Genomic DNA, 25,159 nt, shown 5'->3' with positions numbered 1-25,159 from the left:
ATATTAGCCAAAGCTAAACATCGATTATGATCTGACTAATTAATCAATGAAGATAAAATAAATTGCTGTCCAGCTGCTATATTTATGTTCTTTTTAAATTTTACACACTTTGTGCATAAAAAACAGTATATTTTTAAAGCTCATTTTTAAGAAAAACGATGACATGTAGCTTGTATTTGATGGAAATCTATTAGTAAACATTACCAAATTAACTGTTTACTAATAGATTGAGGAGATGAGTTTACACTTGACCCTTTACAAGATGTAACTTAGTTTATTAAATGTGTGTTTATTATAATAATGACCTCCACAGATGGAAGCAATGTTCTAATGTAATGTCATAAAAGTTTTTTGAGCTTCTTGGGCACAGAAATGCCTTTAAACCTTCAACACAGTCTTTAAAATATTTTTAGCAAATGTGTGCAGTATGCTGAGGGTTTTTCTGACTTTACACTGTCAGACACACGAGATAAACTTTGAGTGACTGCTCATTGTCAACATGTCAAATCTTAACATGAGTGATCAGTCCAGGAATGTTTGGTAGTTTGGTTTAAAAATATACTTCAATGATTAATGGAATATCAGAATAGTTGCATTGTTTCTCCACACCTTTGGGAACCATGTTTGCCTCTGGGTAAGACTGGCATACTGTTGGTGCAGAGCTTCACCACGTGTGAGAGAGAAGTCTTACCTGGGTGTGTGTCGTCTTTGTGGTTGGCGGGAAGTGCATCGTTTATGTCCATTTAAAGCCGTCTGATTTTGTTTCTGTTTTTCTGCTGGTTTGAGTCTCTTGTTTTTTGTCCACATATTCGATCAGAGCAGACTTCCATAGTTTTAAACATTGCTTATGAAACACTGTCATGTCATGTATTACTTTGCCTCATGTTTCTGTCATTGCTAGCTTATTATTTTCTAGTTTGACTAGTAAAACTGTCTTTGTCTAAATGTGTTGCCCAGAATAGTTAAACCTAAAAAATAAAAAGGTGCAGGAAGGCTTGCACTCTGTTCTAGATCAAAAAAGAAATGTATGATAGTAGGATTTTTAATTTGCCCCTGTAAACTTTTTTAATTGGTCTTAAATTTTCTGCAGTGAGGGGTTCAGATCAAACAGGAAGTAGATTATTACTGCATTAAGCATTTCTGTCTAAAGACCAGACATGCACCGATTGTGAAATTCATGGGTAATATCAGTGTTTAGAATATGTCTGAGTGTCGATTCTGATGGGTTTTTTTGTGTTATGTTTCCTGTGTTTACAAAATCTACAGAGGTATAAATGTTTTTGAAACCTTTCAGCTCTGCACACGTTCTTTTAACATTTATACACCAGTGCAAAGTTATTAATCACTGGCATCTGTAAATGTCATTTTAGTGGTGAACTTTTGCAGTATTGATACTGGCTGATTCCTGGGTGCACCCCTATGTGAGGCATCAGTGGAAAGAGAGGTAAACAGATATTATCAATGTAGAAGACAATTTTTCAAAGTAATGGAAGGGCTGCAGAAAAAAGATACTCATTATTATTAGAGATGCATCTTTTTTTAATTTAATTTTTAATATGATTTTTAATTAGTGGATGTGAATCATGCATCTAGCTAACTGATAGGTTAACCGAATGTGTCTTTAGCGTTGTGATTGCCTTGGCAGGATTGCTTTCCACTGACTCTAAAGCTTGCTTAACACAGTGGGGAACAGGACATCGAAGGTCATGCAAACAGAATGAAATTGTGTGCTGGTAAATGGATCGAATTTTGTAAAGGGTTACTGACATGGGATGCATTTGCTTTTCCTTTCTATCCCTTTCCTCTTGTGATGTGCAGGTTAGACCGTAAGAGGGGATGTGAGTCACAGTGCAAGAGGAGGGCAAGATCAACACATGATTTTATGTTTTGTTTTTTTCTTCAAACTAGTTAAAACTAGGATCTTTAGAACCATGCTGCTTCTCAGCAGGCAGGTTCAGACCTCTGCATGCAGCTGCTTGGGAAAGAGACAGAGGTAGTGAGGGGCAAGCAAAGACCTGTTTCTGTTCTTGGCACTTCTGCATGCTGTGTGTGTAGGTATGTACTGTGTTTAGGCATGGTTAGCTTGTACAGAACTATTCCATTTTTAGCTTTCACCATGTGTGTTTCAAATTGCAGTGTGTGCGTGCTTAAGTTAATCATACAACTGTGTAGTTCAATAATTAAAGTACATAGTTAGTTAACTGAAATGAATCTTAAAAACCAGAATATGGGGGAATTAACTGAAAAAATGCAAAATGTTTCATTGACATTGTTGCGTTTGTTGGGGAGAAAACTTACAGACATACAGTACAGGACTTCAGAGTCACACTGCTAGCGATCAAAGATTTATGTAAATTTGACAAGCTGAACGCATTCTGTAATGCACAGGAGATACGGCATGAGATCGGCTGTAGACCATTGTCAGTCAATCAGGACGCAGATCACAATACATTATGGGAAAAAAAAAAAAAGCAAAGAAATTAGCGAAACAGCGAGGCCACGAAAGGTGAACTGCATTATAGCGAGGGACCACTGTACTGCAGTCTGTGTTGTGTTTCTATCCATCTATCCATTTTCTCCTGGTGATCCTTTTCAGGGTTGCGGGAGGCAAATCCCAGCTACCACAGGGTACATCCTGGACAGGTCGCCAGTCTGTCGCAGGACTAACACATAGAGACAAACAACCATTTGCACTCACATTCACACCTATAGGCAATTTAGAATGACCAATTAACTTAACCCCACTAACTGCATGTCTTTGGACTGTGGGAGGAAGCCGGAGTACCCGGAGAGAACCTACGCAAACACAGGGAGAACATACAAACTACACACAGAAAGTGCTTCCATTTGGTTGAATAAGTTGTTACTTTGTAACGCAGAGACAACTTTACAACACCCTTCATGTGTCATTTATTCTTGGTTAACATCACTTGTTCTAAACTGATGATTTCCTTACTAAAAATGATGAGGGTGAAGAACATTGATTTCTGTCTTTTAATGTAGTGTTATGGTGCCATTACACCCACCGTTCTTGGCCTTGCGAAGGGTGCAACACTCCAAAAGTGACATGCATTTGCTGGGTCAAGCCACGCTTTGGTTTCATTTTGGCCAGTGGTGCACCTCTTGACTTTTGTAACCTTGTGTGGGTGCCGCAGCTGATGTCACAGAGTTAAAGCCACTACAGAGATTCAGAGGTTATACACAAAGAGATTTTTAAAAAGTTAGTGCCTGTGACAGCACCGATAGGCTCCAGTGGGCCCGAAATTCTGAATAAGTGCTTATAAAAATGATGGATGATTTTTTTGTTTTGTTTTATACTTCAGCACAACTAGCCAGAGAAAAAATATCTGTTTATGGAAACTGGGATGTGTATGTGACTGCGAGTCATGTATTTGTATTGTAAAACCCATTGTGGACTTAAATTATCCTCTGACAAATGAAACACATAAAAGGAAGTAAAACTATTAAAAAGTAAAAATCACAGCAAACTAGAATTGAGCAGACAAACCCTGGAAAGTGAAACTAAAATGAATCTGGAAGAATTCACCAGATTTTCAGTCAATGTGTCCGTAGAGCTGGGCGATAGAACGATAACGATATGTATCGCGATATAACTTTTACTCGATAGAGAAATTAAGCTATCGCGATAGACTTCGCCGCTCTTGTCCTCTTAAAATAAAAAATAAAAATAAAAAAAGGTCAGCCAATCCAAACTAAGTAGCGCAGAGCCGAACCAATCACAGCCGCAGCGTCACGTCGCGTGACTTGTTACATACAGCACAAGTGCCAAGCCGCACGTGTGTTTGTTTGGGAAGCAGGCAGTGGGTAATAATAATAATAATAATAATAATAATAATAATAATAATAATAATAATGGATTGGATTTATATAGCGCTTTTCAAGGCACCCAAAGCGCTTTACAATGCCACTATTCATTCACACTCATATTCATACACTGGTGGAGGCAAGCTACGGTTGTAGCCACAGCTGCCCTGGGTAATGGACCCAGCGCGTAATGGAGGAAATGAGTGTGCCGACTAGAAAAATCTACCGAGCGTGACCGAAGAGAAAACAGATGACGGTTCCAATGCCGGAGAGATTGTCGAACGGAAGAGCCATAGAAGTTCCGTAGTGTGAAGGTATTTCGGCTATTTCAAGTCTGACAAAAAACAGAGTAGCGTGCACTGTAAATTGTGCCGAAAGCAAGTCTGGAAATACAATAAACTGGTGCATGCGTCACACTGTGCGCCACGTTATTGTTTCGGTGAAATGAATTTCTACAATACTGTTACTGTTAATTCTACTCTCTGCAGTGTTTAAATGCTTACATATACACACAGTTACTGTCCGTCCACACATACGACTCGGTTCTGCTTCTATGCCGCAGCTTTGTTTACTTTTTCCCACCGAGGCTTCTAGACTTCTGATTGGCCAACATTTCTGCACGGTTAGGAATCTAGCGCCACCTGCTGCTTTGGCATGTTCATAGCAGCGTTTTCCTTCATTTCTGCCTTTATGTGTGGACGGGATTATTTTTTAAAACGAAAACGGAAAATCTCCGTTTTCAAAAACACCCGTGTACGTGTGGACGTAGCCTCAGTCTCTGACTGGAAGCGCTAATTCGTCATTCGGCTTTTGTCAGACTAAAGTAACTGTTAAAACTGTTTGAAAAGCTCAGCTATACAACAAGGAGAGATTGAGAATTTCCTTTTAGTTCTCAGTTTATTTGATACTGACAAAAGTTAGTTTTGTCTGTTCTTCTGTAAAACAAACTAAGATTTATTTTTAGAATTAATATTTTGTTTCTAAGTGGAATTGACAATTTAGTCTGTTTTTGTTTGTTCTGTTTTGAAACTTAAACGCTTTAGCGGCTGCCTTTTGTGTAGTTTGCAATATTTGCCTTTATTTATCTGAAAAAGTCTCATGTTCCTTAAGTACATCTACCCTGTTGAACTTATTATGGGAAATAAATATTTAAATAAAAACAAGCTGCTGATTATTTCACATTTTACTTGTGAGCAACGGCACATTTAAATCTTACAAATATAGTTATTTGGCTTATATCGTGATAGATATCGTTATCGCCTGAAATGAAAAAAACATATCGTGATATGAAAAAATCTCATATCGCCCAGCTCTATGTGTCCGTGGTTGGTGTCAGCATAAAATTTTCTTTAGTTAGATATCTTCTCTTTAGATGTTCCAGCAACCGCTTTAAAGTGCACCACTTGCAAGCTGTAAGAAATTAAATGGCTGCATAGAAAGACTTAAAATAATTCTTTTCCTTTGTTTTCATTCCCTGAAATGGGCTGACGCTGGAAACAGGACAGCTGTGAACGTTTTGGAGAAAAGAAAAGACTTTCTATCTTTTTTTAAGGCTTGCAACAATATTATCTGACTGTGCTTTAATATTTGAAGTACCCAAATGTTGGTGGTATAAAAAGGGAAATTCGCCCCCTGGTGGTCACATTTATTTATGGGGTTGTGTTTTAGTACAGTGAAGTGGTGACCCAGATACCATTTCATATAAAAAGTGTGCTTAATAACCTAGGATTTAGGTTTCTGTGGGGTTTTTTCACATCAGCAGTTAAAGCAACACCTGCAAACCACAGGACAAACTGTAAACCAATGCCATCACAATGTTATTACGTGGATATTGTGGCCCAAGTGCAAGCAGTTCCTATTAGCAATAATTTGGTGCGTTTATTGTGAAATTATGTAAAACAAACAACCATAATGTAAGGATGGGAGTGTTTGTAACCACCACTGTACGAAAACATACAAGAGAATGCACTTAATCACAAATACAAAAGTGCAGTTTCAAAGCAAATGTAAAGATTTTAGTGTAAAATGATACATTTAAATATTGCAGGTTTGTGGTTGTACAATGCTTCTTTGGAAACAGAAAACACAGATTGATTGTAATTGCAGATAATTTTAGTTTGTAGGCAACAAAAAGCGACCATTGCTAACCTGCGGTCATCAGCCATGTGAGGTGGGTTGCAGAAAACCTCTTGCATGTAGATACTTGCTTGGATATTTGTCAGCATGAGCACAACAGGACTTTTCTTCACCCTGCACTTTTTCATTATTTGATGCCCTGAAGAAAGCCTGGCAGGGCTTGAAAGTATGTTCAGGGCACAGAGAGGGAGATGATTCCTGTTTCTATTTGCTAATTTCTATTTTGGGTTTTTGGATATTAGAGCAACACAATATTCTGGTTAACATAGAAAAGTTGTCACGTATATCAGTGGTTAAATTAATAAGCCAACTGACTTGCATGTTTATGAGGGACTGGTAAATCTTGATGGTGGGAATCACCGGAGACCCCGTGATATAATTGTTATCATGATACTTAAATCCCACTATGATATCTTTGCGTTTTTAAACATTTTGTAAAATGCTTGGTAGTGCAGTAAGGTATATCATGATATATTACAATTTATGACCTTTAAACTTTAAATTCTAATCTGTCTATATTGCCCTATGTTCCCCTCATTTCAGTCATTTTGATTGCTGGAAAATGGCTCAACACTGTCATAAATGCTACATGCACCTGACAAACTGAACTGTTTGTATTACAGTCCAACTTAACTGAATGCAAACATGTGGGCTGCTGTGCTTTTACAGGTATTTTGAATGTGAGCCAGCAGCTGCCAGTCCTCAGTGAGATAGTCAGCTGTTACAGACACAGGAATATGCAGGCCGTGACGATCACGCGTCGCAAGTTAATGCAACCCTTTCTGCTGTAGCCTACCTTTCGTCAACTTCACGCTTCGCTTCTGTCTCGGTGCAGCTGCGTCTGTTGAAGCTGCATGTGGGAATATCTGGCTGTTTTGAGCATGTAAACAAAAGCTGTCGTTTTCCACAATGTTGCATGGACACGAGTCTTTGCACTTAAAGTAGGTGATTGATTGATTTTTGTCCTTTTGGCTTTGTCAACTTAAGAGTGAGCTGATGTAAGGTTAGCTTTGTAGTCCTTGGATAATGTTATGTGAGGATGGTGGCGTGTTAGATGAGCCCTCATGTCGTAGTATTCCTGGAGTGTTTTACTTTCGTGTGACACTCTTGCATATCCCAGCAGCAAACAGTGTTCTCTTTATTTATTTTTTTCTCTGATGCCACTCTCTTTCTTCCTGCACGCTGACCATCACCTCTTTGACCCCTTAAAAAATAAAAATAAAAAACCCCTCAACAACACTACCCGATGGACTGAAAAGCAATTGATTTTTACTATTAGAGCTCTAAAAAGTTCAATTAGTATTTATAGTTCATGTAACAAGATAAACTTTTGTCCCTTGCAAAATGTTATGCTATAGAGAGCCTAAAGTTGTAGCGCTAAATGAAGCAGCAGTAAAACTGGTCACGTGCAGGAAGTATACCTGATTTCGAAAACATGGTCATTTATAGTGGTGATAGATGGTCATAACTACTGGAGATGCCATGCTCCAGATGGCAAACTTGGGTATTTGTAAAACATTTAGTTTTTGCTGGATCTACTTCAGATTTTATTAATTAGAGAAAAAAATCGTAACTGTGCAAATGAGGATTCTTTGAGCTTTGGAGTGATTTAAGCAAGTTAGCATTGCCTTTATAAAGTTGTCCTAGAGAGCAGACAGTGACATCATTTGATATCTGTGTATTTTCCTGCAGCAGCTGCATTTAGCATGTATCCAGTGAGGGAATCCGTTTCTCTTGTAGTCAGTAACTGACTCTTTTTTTGGCTGGAACTTGAGGAATCTATACAGTCTAGACACCAAATCTCCTCCCATGATCCCCGTGGGTCCTGAAGATGGAAGGAGGGGGGTCTGTGTGTGTCCGTGTGTACGTCTGTGTGTACATACGCACCCACATACATACCCACAGAGCAGGCGCCTCATAGTAATACTCATTCAGGCCAGCTGTTAGGCCACTGGTGGCTTTTCCCTTACCGTGGCAGACCCTGTCTCTACACTAATGGACACAAAGGTCTTCTGCAACTCCCAACCAAGGGGATTTTTCTTTTATCTAATGTTTAGTTCCTAATCTCGACAGTGGTTGGTTAGTCTTTGGTGATGCTGTCATGTTGTCATACTGTGTTGGGAAATGTGAGTAAAATAAATTTGCCCCTGTCTGGATGACACATTGCTGATTAGTAAGCATTTCCTCTCTCATTAGGTCTTGACCACCTGGAAAAGAGTCTGCTTGCAGCCACAGTAGCCAAAACGGCTGTCTGTATAAATCAAGGTAGTCTATGCCTTACTAGTTTTCGTCTGTTGCACTGAAGAGACACTATTTTGGTTTTAAACCTTCTTTAATGAGCAGGCTTACATTGTCGAGGGATTTAGACAGTAGACAGTATTGAGCAGTTATTAAAACCTGCTGTAAATGGGCTTTTCCCCATTTTAACATGCCTGTAGAAAAGAGCACAGATTCAACTCTTAATGATATTGTCACGCTAAGCTGCGATTAATCAGTATGCACAACAGCGGAACAAAGCACCTAAATAAATAATTCAGCTGTCATTAATGCTGTTGATTTTACCCGTAGTCTTTCTTTACCGTGACATGTCCAAATGTTTTCCTTCAGAAAGGCCTATTGTGTAACTGTTATCTGACCAGTATGATGATATCGTCAATGGGTTCCGGCCAAGGCCTCTTCATCCTCCACTCCGTTTCCTGGGGAATAACATATGTTTATATGTGATCTGTTGCTCCAGGCTCCGTTGAGTGATATTGTCTATTATTCACAGTTAAAAAAACAAAACAAACAAACAAAATAGAAAAAAACAAAAGAGAGAGAAAGAGAGAGAGAGATGCACACACACACCACTACAGCAGTGGAGAGAAGAATGCAACCTCTTATGCATTCCTCTCTCAAATAACTGGTGCAATCCCCCTTTCTGTTTTGCAAGTTGTTTTCCATTCAGATCATGCCGTATATCACATTCTTAAAGGAGACATATTATTATGTTCTTTTCTGACTTCATTATTTTATTGTTGGACACTACTTGAGTAACTTTGCATGAATTGGGACTTAGTTCAGCTGCTCTTTGAACGAATCTGTTTTTAGCTCTATCACTTTGTCTTTTAACCCACTTTCCTTTTACCTGGCTTTCCTGAGATGATTATATTATGGAAATTTGCTCTGTTTGACATCACGCATAGCCGACAGTAAGAAAAAAAACAACAACTCTCAAATGGAGTGTGCAGAGCAGTCCAAAGCCCAAATTTTTGGCTCACAGGTATTTTTTGCAGACATTATTTTAAACAATGGCCATGTTTCATATGAGCCGATTAAACAGTGCAGCAGTACGTACATGAAAGAAAGTAATAGGTTCCCTTTTAAAGAGCTGTAAATTGAGCTGCACGCATGCCTACATGTAATTACGTTAACCTGAAGTAAAGAGATCCCAAATGGCAGCAAAGAAAGGAAAAAAGTGACACTAGGGCTAAACCAAAGCGTAAACCAAAGCCTTTTCGATATACGTAGGGCACACAATGTTTTAAACAAAACAATTGAAAGTGTATGCATGTGGATTTAGGACAAACAGTCCTGTTGAGTCACTGACTCTCACCCTGGTTTTTGTTATTTGAAATCACTTCAGCATCAGAAACACTGTGTTATGAAATCTCAGCTTGTGATTGCGCCGTTTCTGACTAGAAAATAAGTATTTACTGAACCATCTGTGTTTGTTTAAAGCTTTTGTAGCCAAGTTAGACTGTCTTTGTTGATAGATTGCTCAAACTTGAATCGGCTTCTTTTATGTTGGCATCACTACAGTTTTCGTTGTCTCAGTGCAACATGTGGGATCTTCCAACTTATCTCCCCATCGCACATACAGACTTGTGTGCTTACAGAGAACTTCCAAGTTGAGTTAGGAATGCAGCATGGGAGCTTGTCACCACCTGGTTCCATAACACAAGCCCACACTCTGTCACACGCTCACCCTGTTCTCCACTCCGTACCCAAGCAGGCAGTCCCAGCTGTTGTTTTCTTTGCAGACAACCTGCTACCTAGCGTGCCAGCTCTTTCTTTTGGTAAACAGTTCAGCTTTACAGTTCAGAAATTCCCCCTCTTACAGATGATATGATCAAAGGCAGACATGAGGGCAGCACAAGCTGACGTTAGGGCATTTATATGTGGTCGGTGCGCCTCTGTTTGTCTTCAAAAAGTTCCAGTGTCATTTCAGTTAAGCGGGAATAAGCAACCATTCTTTGATTTGTTTTCTTTTTCCCCTTCCTGTCCAGTTTATTATGAAGTACTGTCATGCCGTCCTGTCCCTTAATGCTGTAGTAAGCTCCTCTTCATAGAGCTTTAAGAGGGGGCCTGCAATGCTCGCTCCATCTGGATCCACTTAGACTCTAAGAAGAGCATAAGCACTTCCACTGCTGCAGCCTGAGAGTCTCATAGCCTGAGTGGCTTGCTTGTGTATCTGTTGCTGTTTTTACTCCAGTGGGCATTCAGACAAATGGGTCTTTCCCCAGGCATTTAGATGTCTCTAAGACATGTAATGTTGATAGCAGGAAAACTGTGCACAAAGACTGTTTCTTTCTTTACTTTTATTTTGTTTGTCTGTGCTGTCTTGTCACTGTGTGGTCATTGTGTTACCCACTGATTTACATCCAAAAGTAGTAATAGAAGTTTTTGTGCTAACACTCTTTTCTTAATTTCTGTAGCACTGCAATCCATCTACTCACATGCAACCTTTTCTGTGCAGCTTTCTTTTTCCCTCCCGAAAGTTTGCCTTTCCTATTCTGAATCTGCATACTCATAAAATAATGTGATATATGTTTGAAATAAGCTGTTTAATGCCAGCACTCTGGGTAAACTTTCAGAGTTTTGTTAAAATCTGAAACAATACTGGATTAGCACCTATTTCTGAGCCCATTTGCTTGGCCTTTCTTCTATCCTGCTAACTTTCAGGCGTTCGCAACACAGATGATTATGTTGTCATTTTAAACATGACAAGTGACGGATTGTTGTGTATATTCGACACCGTCTGTCTTGTTTGCTCGGTATATGAAATTTTAACCCTAGGCTATCACCCATATGTTCCAGTACTCTGCAGGTTTGCATAATTATGACTTTTATGCAAGGTTTGCATCTTTCTGGCACACGCTGGACAGGCCACAACACTCCATCATGTGGAAAAATTATGTTGTGCTTAGTCACTTGATACGAGTTGCCCTATTTTTCATCTGTCATCATGATAAAATGGTTCCCTCATTCCTTTTCCAATAGGTCGGCGGGGTTTTGCTGCCAGACCGTCTGTACTAAAGATTGCTGCAAAGCTGAGCTGTTAGTATACTCTTGTCCAATCACATGGCGAGGATTAAACTATACACATGAATGTACTTGTATGGTTAGCTCCCCTTCCATCAACATTAGTAACTTATTACCACCTGCAGCTACACTTCTACAACATTAACCTTGAACTAGACCAGCAACTGTTTTCTTCTTAAGTGTCTCCCTGTGGAGAATTACGTGGAAATCTAAACCCCCTAACTTCAAGTGCAGGTCTGCATGCCTCCGACACTCTGGCTGCATTCTCTAGAGGGTCCTGGATAAACAGCCATATGTGTACCCACATGTATACATGAAACCTGATTCTTGAGTGTCTGTTCAATCAACAGATTAAGGACAACTGACAGATGCGGATTACCTTTGGTGCTAAATTGTGTACAATAAAAATTAATGTGAAATTGCTAAGCAGAGCCCACATAGCTTTGTGCCAATCGCTACACCCCATCTTGTTGTACTCTGAAAGTTTATTCAGTTTAAATGTATATTCATTATTTTTCCATAATGTAGATCTATGGAATTTATAGCATTTTTATGCACTGTGGATATGCTGGACTCTGTGCTCTTTTATGTGCGGGACAGAAATCAGGCTGATGACAACTGTAGTTTTTCATCAACTTCTAATTTTCTTCTTTGTTCCTGTTTTGATTTATCATGCAAGTCAATTGTATACCTCTGCCTTCGTTGCCTTAACACGTCATCATATGAATATGTTCCTAGCGGGTCTTTTTAATTTTGTTCGTGTTTTGGGAAGAGAAATCTGAGTCTGGGTCATGTCAGTGTTACCTGAACATCTTTGCACAAATAGTTTGAGTCTTATTATGAGCGCTCATCCCATACTTCAAGTTTTGGACAAAGAAATCAGGAAGGCAAGAGGGGGGGGGGGGGCATAGGAAATGGAGAGAGAGAGAGGGAGAGAGAGGGCTAAAAGCCACCTCGTGGGTGGATGTATGTCAGCTAACTGTTAACACACTAGGTTCAGATTATAAAACGCGAGCGAATGATTCTCCTATGATCTCACTTCCAAACAATGTGCTTCATGTTTCTCCATCTGCAACCTTTTTTCCTTTTTCCTCCATTTTTATAGCCCCTCTCCTCTTCCCCTCATCCTCATCTCCCCAACACTTTGTGACTGCGGTAAGTTAATGGGCCCTTCTCGGAGTCGGAGGGAGCCTGCATTTCTTCTTAATTGGTGTTTGGGGTGGTGCATGAGAGGAACACAAATGTTTGCCATACCAGCACTGAAGCAATGATGTAGGGCCTAGTGGCATGTGACTGAATGTTCAGGGTATTGAGTTTGTTGCTCAAAGCCAGTGAGACTTTGCCATATTGAACAATTCCCATAATTACTAATGAGACTAACAGACAAGCATACAATAGTGTGCTAAAGTACTGAGAGTATCATGGATATGTTGTTTTAGGCCCACCCATGCCAGTGCTGTTATTTGTATAGAGTCACCTCATCCTCTTGGCGGGATTCCTCTTAGTTTGAAATTTTAAAAAGCCAATCTGAGTTTGGCCGACACTTGCAGCCTCCAGAATACCCGTCAAATAAAAAAATAAAGGAAGAAAAACCCCATCACTACAGTTTAAGCTGTATCGTTCTATGTATTCATTTTCACCCTTTCCCCAGCATTGAATAAAACTTTTCCCTTAAGCTTCATCTCGTAGACAAAATAAAACAGACATACCCAATGTGACATCACTCGTCGGATTTGGAATCCATATTTTTTTATTTTTCTTAAGCAGGAGGAAAATCCCGTTTTTAATTTGTAAATCTGGAGGTGAGTTGGAACAAAGAAAGGGTGCTTTTCTGCCTGGGCAAGGAAGAGAAAAAGTTATGAAACACATCAAACAAATCTGCAATGCCTGGAGCAAAATGTACAGCGGCCAGGTGCTAACTGGTAAAACTAAATAACACTAATCAAAACTGTCAAGACAAAGAATTTGGGGTATTTTTACTCTTACAGTTAATTTTCTCTGGTCAGAATCAGTTGATGAATTGAACTTGTACCTTTTCCCCATTGTTTGATTTGTCTCACACAAAGAAAATTCCAAGCAAACCACAGTGCGTCCCTTTTGGACTAGTGGATAACATGGAGAATTTCTCTAATTATCACTTCACTTTACGACTAGTTGGTGCAGTTTGTATATTCAGGATGTCTGCGTTAGTCTGCCACATCCCTGAAATCAAAATATACCTGGCTACAGGAAGGTGTTCAGCTCAAACTTGGAGCGTAGCCATGGAAGTTGGGTTGGATCAAGGTTAAATTTAGATCATTTGGAACTGTAGCGAGACCACCTACTTCAAAGGGTCTCTTTGTAGCTGATTTGGTTTTTACTCTGTTCACATCTGCACAAGCAAACTGCACCAAAGGGAAAAAACACCAACCAGAGTTTTATTTAAGCAGACTAAACAGCGCAGGGGTGAAAGCACCCTTAGACTATAGAGTACCAAAAGTGGATACCAACACCGAAATACCTTAAGCTACACTTATAAAAAAAAAAGAAAAAAGAGAGAGCCCAAAAATAGAAACGAGGTCATAGAGGTCTATGGGAAAATGGCCCTTTCTCTGTTACCTAAGTAAACACTTTCCCCACTGATTTTACAGGCTTAGTGGTTAGTTTAATCTCAAGTTGAATAAAACATGGGGCTCATTTTGTAAATTATCACAAGTGAGCAGATTGATTAGTCATTGGCCATTAAGTTTGTGGACCCTCTGATTTGGAAAGTGGAAACGTTCACCTCGAGCCTTTGTAACGGGGCTTCAGTGATGTATAGGTGAATTCACAATGGCTATGTCCAACTGTTATACTGCCTATGATTTAAACAGAGTAATATTTTATGGACAACCTTTATTGCACACATAGGAACATAAGTTGTCATCAACCTGAGCAATGTTATTCTTACTTCCTCTGCTCTTTGCAATGTAGACTCACACTGAGCTAAAACAACACAAATGGAGGTACATGACAGAGCCTGCTACTCGACTGTGATATGAAAGAGCTAATAGTAATGAACTAGGTGCAGTGTAGACTCACATGCATTGGAAAGGGCTTTGGAGATGTTAACAAGAACTTGATTTTTAAAAAAAATATAAATCTGAGTGAGTTTTTTTTAAATAACCTTCATGCTTTCTCCTCTCTTTGTCCTTGACTGCATCAATCTACACATTAAATGAGCCACTCACGAAGCCAATTATAGGTTGGACAATCATTCTAATGCTCAGTAATCAGTAATCTTTTACTAAGATGTATATACAGTCATGCGAAGAAGAATGTTTTCACAGGACTCAATGTATTTTGTTAAAAACTAAGTACACCCTTACTGGCATCCATAGGAATTAAGAGGGTAAGTAGCAGCCAGGTGCTGCTAGTCCACTTGATTAACATTCACACGTTTGCCACAGTCTTCTCAGGAATCCCTGCAAGTTCACCCCAAGGGCAGACCATGCAATGCTCAGAGAAACTGCAAAACATCTCAGACTATACAAGCCTGAGGTATCATGTTAAATTTAAATGACATCTCAATTAGATAAAAATGGAACAAGTATGGCTTGTTTGGAAGTGTTGCCAGGAGAAAGCCTCTTCTCTCTAAAACAGTGGTTTAGGTTGGTAGAAGTGCATCTGAACAAAAGATTTCTGGAATAATGTCCTTTGGACCATGTACCACAGTACCATGTTTGGTGAAAGCCAAACACACACTCACCACAAACATGCTATCACTCTATAAACCAAAGAATTCTAGAGTCAGATGTGAGGCCATTTGAGGCCATTCGTCCAACAGCTTGGCTGAAATTGGGTCATGAAACAGGAGGTGTTACCTAGTCAAAGTCCAGACCTCAATCTGATTGAAATGCTCTGATGGTATCTTAAGAGAGCTTTGCATGAGAAATTGCCTGTAAACCTCAGTGAACTGAAGCAACCTAAAGAAGAGTGGGCCAAAATTCCTCCATTCCTCCAAAAATGTGCAAGAGTCATACAAAAAATGATTTCATGTTATTGCTGTTGAAGCAGTTTCTACAGTTTCTACATGAGTCTGTAGAATCCCATGTGAAAATATTATTTTAACCAGTAGTTGATAAAGTTTACATCAGTCAACAATGTCACTGCATTCCCATTGTGTTTCAAAGATAAGTCACTGTCATCAGTATGCTTTCCTGTGTAGGGTGTATGTTTAGTCCTTGCTTTTGAAATGAAATTCCAATGAAAAGGTCAACCAGCAAACTAGCCTGACACTCCTTCTATGCATTATGGTGTCCACCCAGTCAGCTTCCCAACAACACCTACATGACTGGACTTCTGATCTCTGTATTCAACCGCATACACACAGTGAAATGTAAGTCATTTATGTGGAAAATATTTGCCAGGGGTAGTCAGAAGCATGTTAAATGCTGTGGTTTTCAAAGCAGTTTCAGGATTCAGTGTATTGATGACCAAAGGTCTTTCATATAGCATGGTGGGACAAAATAAGATGATTGAAGACTCCGTACTTTCTCACTTGTGTATTCCTGTTATGATGAATGGGGAGAACTTCTTCTTTTCTTTTCCTTTCTTTTCTTTTTTTCCTCTCTGTCTTCTAGAATATATGGTAATTTGCTTTGATGTAGGTTTTTGTAGCTATGCAGGTTGTGTAGTAATTGTTTTTCTTTGTCCTGTTGGACTACTTGATAAGTCAAGCACTGTATGTATGAAAAGATAGGCTGGTTGAAGTCTGGTCTCATCTTCCAGTTATTTTGCATTATACCTTTGTGTCTTAATATTTGTGTCTTTAAATAAAACACACACACACTCACACATTTAATATAATGGTCAGTTGGGGCACAGGAGGGTGCATCTTGCATATGTTTTTAGGAATGGATTTTTAAATTTTGCTAAGAAGCTTTCGTCAAATAGTTTAGAGTCTTTGAAGTTTTTTGACAAATGCCATTGGCAGCTTTAGTAACATTCCAGACTTTGTTGCTTTTAATAATAATTTTGACTTTTTTCATGTGATTTAATTCAGTAGATTTAGTACGCTAGTGTGTTGCAACCTCCGCTTTAGTGATTAATACAGAGATAGCTGGGGGAAAGAGAGAGTTGTGAAGTTGTCCAGCAACTTCTGCCAAGGGTTATTTCTTTTTCTAGTTATGGTCAAGGCAGAGACCCTGCCTCAAAACCACAGAGCCACGTATGTTTCTTGTAAAGTAAAACAAATACAAGAGACGGTGACAGGCCCTCATTTTGATTAATTTCAATATGTTGCTCACTTAATTCCCATTTCAAATGACCTGTGGTAAATGAGTGTGAAGTCCAGAGCACACAATGGCAGAAGTTATACTTTTCCCCTGTTGATTGAGCACTTTAGCTATGCCTCTAACAACCTGTTTCCAGAACAGATTCCTCAACCTGTAAACATTTCAGACGGCAGGGAGAGAGAGGAAAAACCGAGAGAGAGGGTATAGTGGCAGAAAGATGAAGGGGGGAGGGGATTTAAGCATTTTAGGAGGAGGAGTGTCTTGTAATTATCCTATGACTTCAGCAGAAAGAAAGGAGGAATTTTTTAGAAGTATACACCATCTGAGCTCTTTTCATAGTTTGAAATTAGAGCGTTTGACTCACATGTTGGCATGGGTTTTGGGATACTGGTGGGGTGTTGTTTGTATTCTTCTCGGAGAGTGTGTGTGGTAGTGGTCTCTCCCTTCTACTTTTGAGGTGGGAGGGCTGAGCTGATGTCATTGAGTGCAGCAAACTGAGCCTGAAAGAGGCTCTTTGTTGGCAGCTGCAGCACGAGTAGTCCCTGTGCCTCGGATACTCACTCACACAGGGGGACGGAGAGAGGAATGGCACCGCACAGACGGCCCTAGTGTGTACTCAACTGATAAATCTACAAGGCGATAAACGTTTGGACAAAATCTGCGCTATTTTGTTGGGGTTTTTTTGGTGATTGTTTAACTGTGGAGGCAACCTAAAGCCAAAGAGGGGGGAAAAAAACATGGAGACGCTCATAAGGAAAAGTTGGTAGACTTTGCCGGACAGCGGACTCTTTCTGTTTCGGAAAGGAGTGAGAACAATAATAAAAGGATACATTTCAGTTGGAAGGACTCCAGGAAAAACAAACCAATATCTATTTCTTCTTTACTTGGTGTTCTTTCCACTTTTGTCAGCTTCTTTTGGATTTTTTTATTATTCTTTTGTTGGACACATGTAGACGAGAAACGTTCAAGGGACATCTGGTTTGAACAAGCAACAATATTTTCAGCGTGAAGGGAAAGAAAGCAAATGAAAATGTTGGAGATATGCCTAAAATTGGTGGGGTGTAAATCTAAGAAAGGCCTCACGTCGTCCTCCAGCTGTTATTTGCCAGGTAAAGAAATCTAGTTTTCTGTTTCTTTTGATTTTTACAGTTTGCCATAAGAGGAACAGTCACAGGAGAGATGTGAGAAATGGAGAAAAAGTAAAGGCTTATGAGCACAGAGGAAAGAAAGAAAAGGTTGAAGTATCCACCGTGTAAAATCTCAACAATCATTTCTGGGTTCTGGAAAGTGAAGAATGGGGAGGGGAAAGCGGAGATCAAGCTCAGGGGAGGGTTGGGGAGCCCAGACACACTGGCTAGCTGGAGAGGAAAAAAGTGGAAAATGAGACGGAGAAGAGAATACAAGGAAATCTGACTCCTGCCCATGTCCCACTTAACTCTTGTTTATGTGGAGAGGGGATCTAATCTCAGTCTGCGCTCCCTTTTTCTTCTCTGCTGTATTACACTACTTCAATCTTGTTTAGTGCTCCCATAATGAAGTTAGTAGATAATGAAAGAGGGAGAGGGGGTTGTGAACTTTTTTCCTAGCGTCACGCACAGTTGATTTCCGGATTATCTATGCAACACAAGGGGAATTCAACGAAGTCCAGGACATATTGGGTCTGTACATAGTAAAAGATTAGTACTGGGAGACTGAGTGAAGTCTTGTGTGTTCTGTAGATTGCACAACCAAATGATTTAATAGAGTTAATAGTACTTGTACGGCCCCATTGAAGTAAGTGACAGTGATAAAGAGCCTCTAACTCTTAGATCTTATTGTAGAAGGCACAACAAATCTCCTGATTATGCCTCAGGGAGGCTGTGTTTGTCTTTGATCCATGAACAAAGCAAGCTTTTTGACATTGTTGGAATAATTATATTCCATGGGCATAATAGCAGGAAGATTGTGGATATTTTCAGAGAGCTTGGGGTTTAAATGGTGTTTCTTTCATGCATAGTTGCCTACTTTTTCACCTGGTTCCTTGCTATCTCCCACGAACATCTTGCAAACATATCTACAGTCAGTAGAAGTACATCACCACTTCCTACTTCAGTCATAGCATCTTAAGCAAAAGGAATATATTAGGGTAGAAGTTTTCCCCTTTTCATTACTCATAAATATGTAATTTTGTACTAAGTGTGTTCCATCTGCAATAAATCAGCCTTTTTTTCTCTTTACCAGTTGATGGGAACTAATTGATGGGAACTAACAGCTGTACCAGCTGGTTAGTTGCATTTGTAAACTGGTTCATTAGAGATAAGTAGAATCACCAGGATGACACAGCTCCTAGTTTTTTGCAGAAATTTTCTTTCTTGCATCAGTGTTTGACTTCCAGTGCATTCCTAATGCTGATAGAAGTGCAGTCATGGCTGTAAATTCTTTAGGAGTTCCTCACATATTTAATCATTTTGACTGTCATCTCACTAATGCAGCCAGGACATGCTGTAATTTCTCCCACTCCATGACTGGGGAGAGCTGCGGTCTGATACGAGGGCTGCTCCCATTCTTTGCTTCTTTCTTTCATTTACCTCCTTTTTTCTGTTTTCATATGACTTTTCATTTCCCCCCTCTTTCTCTCTCTCTGTTGACACATGTGTCAGCATGCTGTCATCATCTCACAAATAGCTGCAGTATTTCTGGCCTGTTAAGTGGGCATGTGTGGCACGGGCTGTTAAAATCGCTGCCCACACACTGTATGACCAGCCCAAACTGTATGCAGCCCCCCGCCCCATTTGAGCCGGTTTCCTATCTTGGTCGATCTCTGGTCTTATCTGTTTGAATTTGGGTTGTTTTTGTTGCTAAAATTAAGCTTGGTACTTATGAATGAATGGCTGGCTGTGCTTTTGAAGGTTTACACCTTGGACAAAAGGACAGGAGAAATATAGAAATGTAGGTATGAGCCAGATCTATCCTGTGTGTCATCAGCAGCTCAGCCATCAGGTCCTTTAGCTACAAAAAAAAAAAAAAGCAGCACATTTAGTTATGATAGTCTCACTGTGAGTAGGCTGGTGAGCCTAGCTTGCCAGAAGAGTTGGTGTGAAAGGATTTCATTAGCCTCCAAATACATTGATGCCTGGAACGTGTCAACAATGTCATGTGACAAGTTGTGGGCCTGTTTACTTTGTATAGGGTTATATTAGTTTACTGCTGTATGTTAAATCTTTGAAATACTTTAGGTTGTGAGGAATTTGGAAGTCATATCATCTCCCACTGTGACTAGAAAGTCCATTACACAATGGCCCTTTAAGCTCATGTTGAAATGAACCCATTTGTTGCTGCTGTTATTGAATAACAGCCACTGCTTTTTCCACAAACTGTTATCTTTGCAATATGGTTATTCACCCATCCAAGTATTAATGCATTAAATCAAATTGTGTTATCAATCTTCAAAACGTTGGCGTGAGTTGCCAGTTTTGGAGATATCCACTTTAAAAATGTATTCAGTATAGGGAAACTAGGGTAATATCTTTTTATACTCATCACGAGGCAGTTACAAAAAATGGAGTAGAAACTGTTTTCTTTGTACAAAACAAGCAAAAACCTGTGATTGGAGGTTTGTACTAGTGACAGCGTGACTGGACGAACCATTAATGGCACACCCCTTGGGGTACATGCTTGTTTTGGTTGGTGAATTTAGAGTGGATAAGAACATGCTCTTCTTTAATTGCAAATAGGCATTGTAATGATAAATGCATATGCAAATGAATAATTAGCTATATTTTATTGACTTTTGCCTTTAGGTTACATTATTGGCTTGAGGTAGAGCTATCTTGTTCTATGAACGAGCCCAACTTCCTCCTCTGAAGCTGTAAGTTGTCCTTAGTCCATTGTTAGTCTTGGAATAGGTTATTTATTTCTGTTACAGGATTTTCATAGATGCACTAATGGAAAATTGTCTAGTTTCTTTTTCATTGGGTCAATTAATCACATGTGTTTAGCTGAGTCTTGATTTGTCTGTAGTTTTTTAGTTGGGTCAGAGGCACAACTGTTGAGCATAATTGCTAAATTACTAAATAAACACAGTTACAAGTCAGAATATTTTATCTGCTGTTACCAAATCAGATGTTTTCTTAATCATTCACCCTTTCAGTCAAACCATTTGGCTTTGTTTCTGAGAACGACTAGAACACACAAATGCTGCAGTTGCACAGCAACTAAGATATGTGTGGTGGTATGTGTTGTAATCCATGCAAGACTTTTACATAAAACAAAAGGAGCAGTGAGCACTAAGAGCACAGCAAGGAATGTGGTGATAACCAAAGGAAAGTGATGCAAGATGAATGTCAGCTGTTGTAAGGGAGAGAGAAAAGTGAGCACATGGGTAAGTTTTATAGCCTGTGATGCCCAGGTGACCCAGATCAGCTGACAGCGTTCCTGAGTCAAGAAGTTTCCTGCTGAGCTCGCAGATAAAATGGATGTAAAATGGCCTAAAGCCGTTAAATGATAAAATCTGCACTGCTGTGCTTTGCCGGTAAAACTTAATTTGTCACATGCTAGTAGCTAGCCATTTGTTTTTTGGGAATGCTTGGAAGAATGAAATGCAAGATGGGTCCAAAACATGTGTGACAACAGCTGAGAAAACCACACAGTCGAGCTCATTTTATAGGCCAAACTGCGTTTAAATAGTTTCTCCTCTTTTTTTTTTTCTTGCTCTTCACTGTAAACAAAATCCTTCTTTTTTTTTCTGTGTATTATTTTATTTTGTCACATTTTGAATGTTATCAATCAGGTTTACTTCTTATGCTTTGTTATAATTTAAGACATATATAACAAAATTTTAAATTAAACTACTTTGAACTTATCTATTTTATATTTACAGACAAGATCAGTGGTGAAACATATTCTCATGGCCTAACTTGGGGGGAGGGTGATTGTCTAGGTATTTAGGAAAATTAAATCTAAACAGGGATAATCCAGGAAATGAAAAGTTGTAGAAGCTTGAGGTACAATTTAGATCACATGATTGGCCTCTTTACTCTTGATTTCATGGTGGGATCACAACTGCTGAAGCAAAACATGGGCTGAAAGTGATATAAAAAAGTATAAAATGACAGATGGAGAGGTTAGTGTTCTGAATCATCCAACTTGTGTGTGAAAATGCTTCACAGGGTCAGTGTTGTGGTGTCTCTTCCGGACTTCATAATTAATATTTTTGCTCATATTGAAGTTTCATACTTGTATTCTGACAGGCTTGTTGTTGTTGTTCTTCCAGAAGCTCTCCAGAAGCCAGAAATTGAGGGTCAGGGTCTGACAGAAGCAGCCCGCTGGAACTCCAAAGAGAACCTTTTGGCTGGACCCAGTGAGAATGACCCCAACCTGTTTGTTGCCCTCTATGATTTTGTGGCCAGTGGTGACAACACTTTAAGCATTACTAAAGGTAAGAGGGTGGGGGCAATAAATGAAGGATTTATAAAAATATTTATATATAAGTTTTTTTGTTTGTTTTTTGTTTTGTTTTGTTTTTTTTGGGGGGGGGGGGGTTCCATTTAGCAAATAGTAATAATTACAAAGCAGTATTTGTGAAGGTAGAAAGAAAAGGATTTCATACAAAAGTATGCTAGTGGAAATGAACCAGGCAAGCTAAGCACCTTATTAAACTCCAGGTCACAAGGGCACTACAAGGAAGGAAATAATCCTGACCATTACCCAATTTTTGTAAGAGTAACTCTAGTTTAGAATGAGTCAGATCAGTTTCTGAAAAAGGCTTGGTTGAGTTTGTAATCTAAACCAACACACATCTATTAAATTTGAGTGGGATGTAACTTACAAAATGATCTCTACTGGAGATTGCTGAAGTCTTTATACGATTCTTACCATTGCTGGGAATCCACTTATTAGTGTCCCGTCTCCTTCCCGTTCTGCCTTCGCTCCCATCTGACTCTCACTTCCTGACAATGGCCTCACACGTGGGTCGTTTTCCACTGAAGCGATTGTAAAACAATGCTGCAGACACAGACAAACAGAGGAAGGAAGAATGGATCTTAAGCACAGGAATAAACAAGAAAATGTCCTCTACAGTGCTGCCTTCCAGCTTGTTATAATGGTGCAAAGATTAGGTCTGTTTACTTTGGCTGTTTATTGCCAAATAACAAAGATTACACAATTATTTAATTTAAAAGCAAAAATAGGCCACCATCATTATTTAATTGTGTATGTTTTTTTTATGTCTTTTATGTTGTGTATATGAATAGTTTATTCTCAAAATGTTTTCATATTATGGTGTCTTCAGGATAAGTTGCATTTTATTTGGATAGCACCTTTCAAGATAAACATCACAAAGTGCTTCACAACTAAATGCCAGGTCATGAGAACAAAAGTTAACCAAACCCAAGTCTTAAAAGATGAGTTTTTAGCTGGTTTTTGAATGAGATTAGCAAATCCACAGATCTCAGGGTCGCAGGGAGAGTCTGGGTGGCCACTTTTGCAAAAGCTCTGTCTATGAATGTAAAAGTCAAATAAAGCTCTAAAAGTCAAAATCAGAATCTTAAAATGGACTCTGAGGTTAATAGAGAGTCAGTGTGAGTGAATTGGCAACAGTGTGATCGGAGTACTTAGAAGACTCAACCAGAAGTCTTGTAGGGGTGTTCCAAACAACTTTGAGACATTCCGAGGAGTTTTTGCAACTACTGAATAATTAATTACAATATTCCAGACATGATATAATAATGTTGACTTTCTATGTTGACTAGGGGAGAAGCTGCGCGTGCTGGGTTACAATCATAACGGCGAGTGGTGTGAAGCACAGACCAAGAATGGCCAAGGTTGGGTGCCGTCCAACTACATCACCCCAGTCAACAGCCTGGAGAAGCACAGCTGGTACCATGGACCCGTGTCACGGAACGCGGCAGAGTACCTGCTCAGCTCGGGCATCAACGGGAGCTTTCTGGTCCGTGAAAGCGAAAGCAGCCCCGGTCAGAGGTCCATTTCTCTGCGGTATGAGGGGAGAGTGTACCATTACAGGATTAACACTGCGTCTGATGGCAAGGTGGGTATCAGCGGTGAGAAAGAGTCACACGATAAGAAAGTATTTATGTTTTTGTCTTTTTTTAGTTTTTTTTAAATGGGTTCTTTACAAGCACTTTTCCAACTTACTCCACGTCTCTAAGTGGTTGTTTTCTCACATGCTTTCACAATAGTTGGTACTTGGATGGTTCATCTGTATCTGACTGGCCAGCACGTCTTGGTAATCAGGTAGTGCTAACAGTGTGTTCATGATAGTTTTTAAATGTGTGTTCTTGCAACACATTCAAAACTCTAGCTCAGTGTTTTTAAGTAATTTAATTAATTAACGACACACACACACACACACACACACACACACACACACACACACACACACACACACACACACACACACACACACACACACACACCAGCAAGCCACAATAGGCCAAGTGTATTTTTATAGTGTGCTGCGTTCTTGCCAAAAATATCTATAGGAAGTAATCGTTTAACTTACTTGCACATATTGTTCATATTGTTGTCTCCTTGAGTATCACAGCATTACCAACTCACATACACTCACTCTAATACGCACTAAATGCTGCCTTCCTGTCTTGCCTTACGGGCACTGTACAAGTCAAATTAAATCAAATATTTTTAATGGCATATTTAAAACCACACAAAATACAATTGTATAATTTAATACCATTTCCACCGTCATTCCGGCCGAAGAATGATGGAAAACCAGTGGGGACAAGAAGGCCTATTATTTATATTGGCTAGCAGTGGCAACAGTGCTGCAGGTATAATTGCACCAGCACAAAGAAAGGATTAAACAACCTCCTGCTTGCACAATCCACTGTCACACTAGTCTTACTCTTAAGTTTTAAATGTGGAGTGTCTCTAGAGGGGAAAAAAAGATGAAAGAGATTTGTTTTAATTCGTGCTTGATTTAATTTTATTCAAGACTAAAGACCTACAAGTTTTACATGTTTCTGTACTTCTAATTGTAACATTTTGCTTAAATCCTTTGGAGTTGAGGCTGGCCAACAACTTAAAAGAGGTTTATTTTAAGAACTTTAAAAATGCAGACTACCAGTATTTAATGTTCATGGCAGATCCACGTAGGTGGCTGAATTTCTTGAGTGGGATTCCCCCCTCCTCCCCTTAAAGGCTATATCGGTCGAGAAGCCACTTTTGGCCGTGTCACCCTGCTGTTTGTGATGGAGCGAGGTGAACTAGGTTTAGGAACGCCAGCTATGAGAAGAATGCCTCTAACTGCCACTGTGCTTCTCATAATGACCAGCAGACGCAAGGCCTGGCCAGACACTGACGCCCATGCAAAGACATGCATTAGCACAGATGCAGCCAAGTATGCACACACATACAAAGAAGCGAATGGACAAACACAGACGCTCTCTCTCACACACACACACATACATACACTTGGTTCCCCATCGCATATTGTTTTCCATCCTCCCACTGAGCTACAAGTCAAGTGTCTGGTATGATAGAGTTCGCCAATAATTTGAAATTACCTCAGCACTCCCTGGAGCTGCAGGTTTTGTTGCACATTGGCTCTGTTATTAACACTGCTCTGAATAGAGAAAAAAAAAGAAAAAAGATTTTCATGTTGGTAAGCTCTTTTTTTTCTTCCC

General features: G+C 39.5%; 1 protein-coding gene across 4 annotated transcripts in view; it reads left to right on the top strand.

The window, feature by feature from the left end:
- Positions 1–25,159, top strand: part of abl1 (c-abl oncogene 1, non-receptor tyrosine kinase) — a 33,886-nt gene that overhangs the window by 1,996 nt on the left and 6,731 nt on the right. For 2 of the 4 annotated variants that reach the window (XM_026173792.1, XM_026173791.1), the window contains exons 3-4: positions 21,772–21,936; positions 23,249–23,544. In XM_026173792.1, coding sequence (XP_026029577.1) covers positions 21,772–21,936; positions 23,249–23,544 — 461 coding nt within the window. Of the gene's footprint in view, positions 1–16,810; positions 17,630–20,910; positions 21,031–21,771; positions 21,937–23,248; positions 23,545–25,159 lie in introns of those variants that run through there. The other 2 variants (XM_026173793.1, XM_026173794.1) reach the window with 2 other exon arrangements.

The sequence above is a fragment of the Astatotilapia calliptera genome, chromosome 7 (assembly GCF_900246225.1).
Source record: "Astatotilapia calliptera chromosome 7, fAstCal1.2, whole genome shotgun sequence".
In the NCBI taxonomy this organism is placed as follows: Eukaryota; Metazoa; Chordata; class Actinopteri; order Cichliformes; family Cichlidae; genus Astatotilapia; species Astatotilapia calliptera.
The sequence above is the reverse complement of the archived record's forward strand: the minus strand, read 5'-3'. Positions and strand labels throughout refer to the sequence as shown.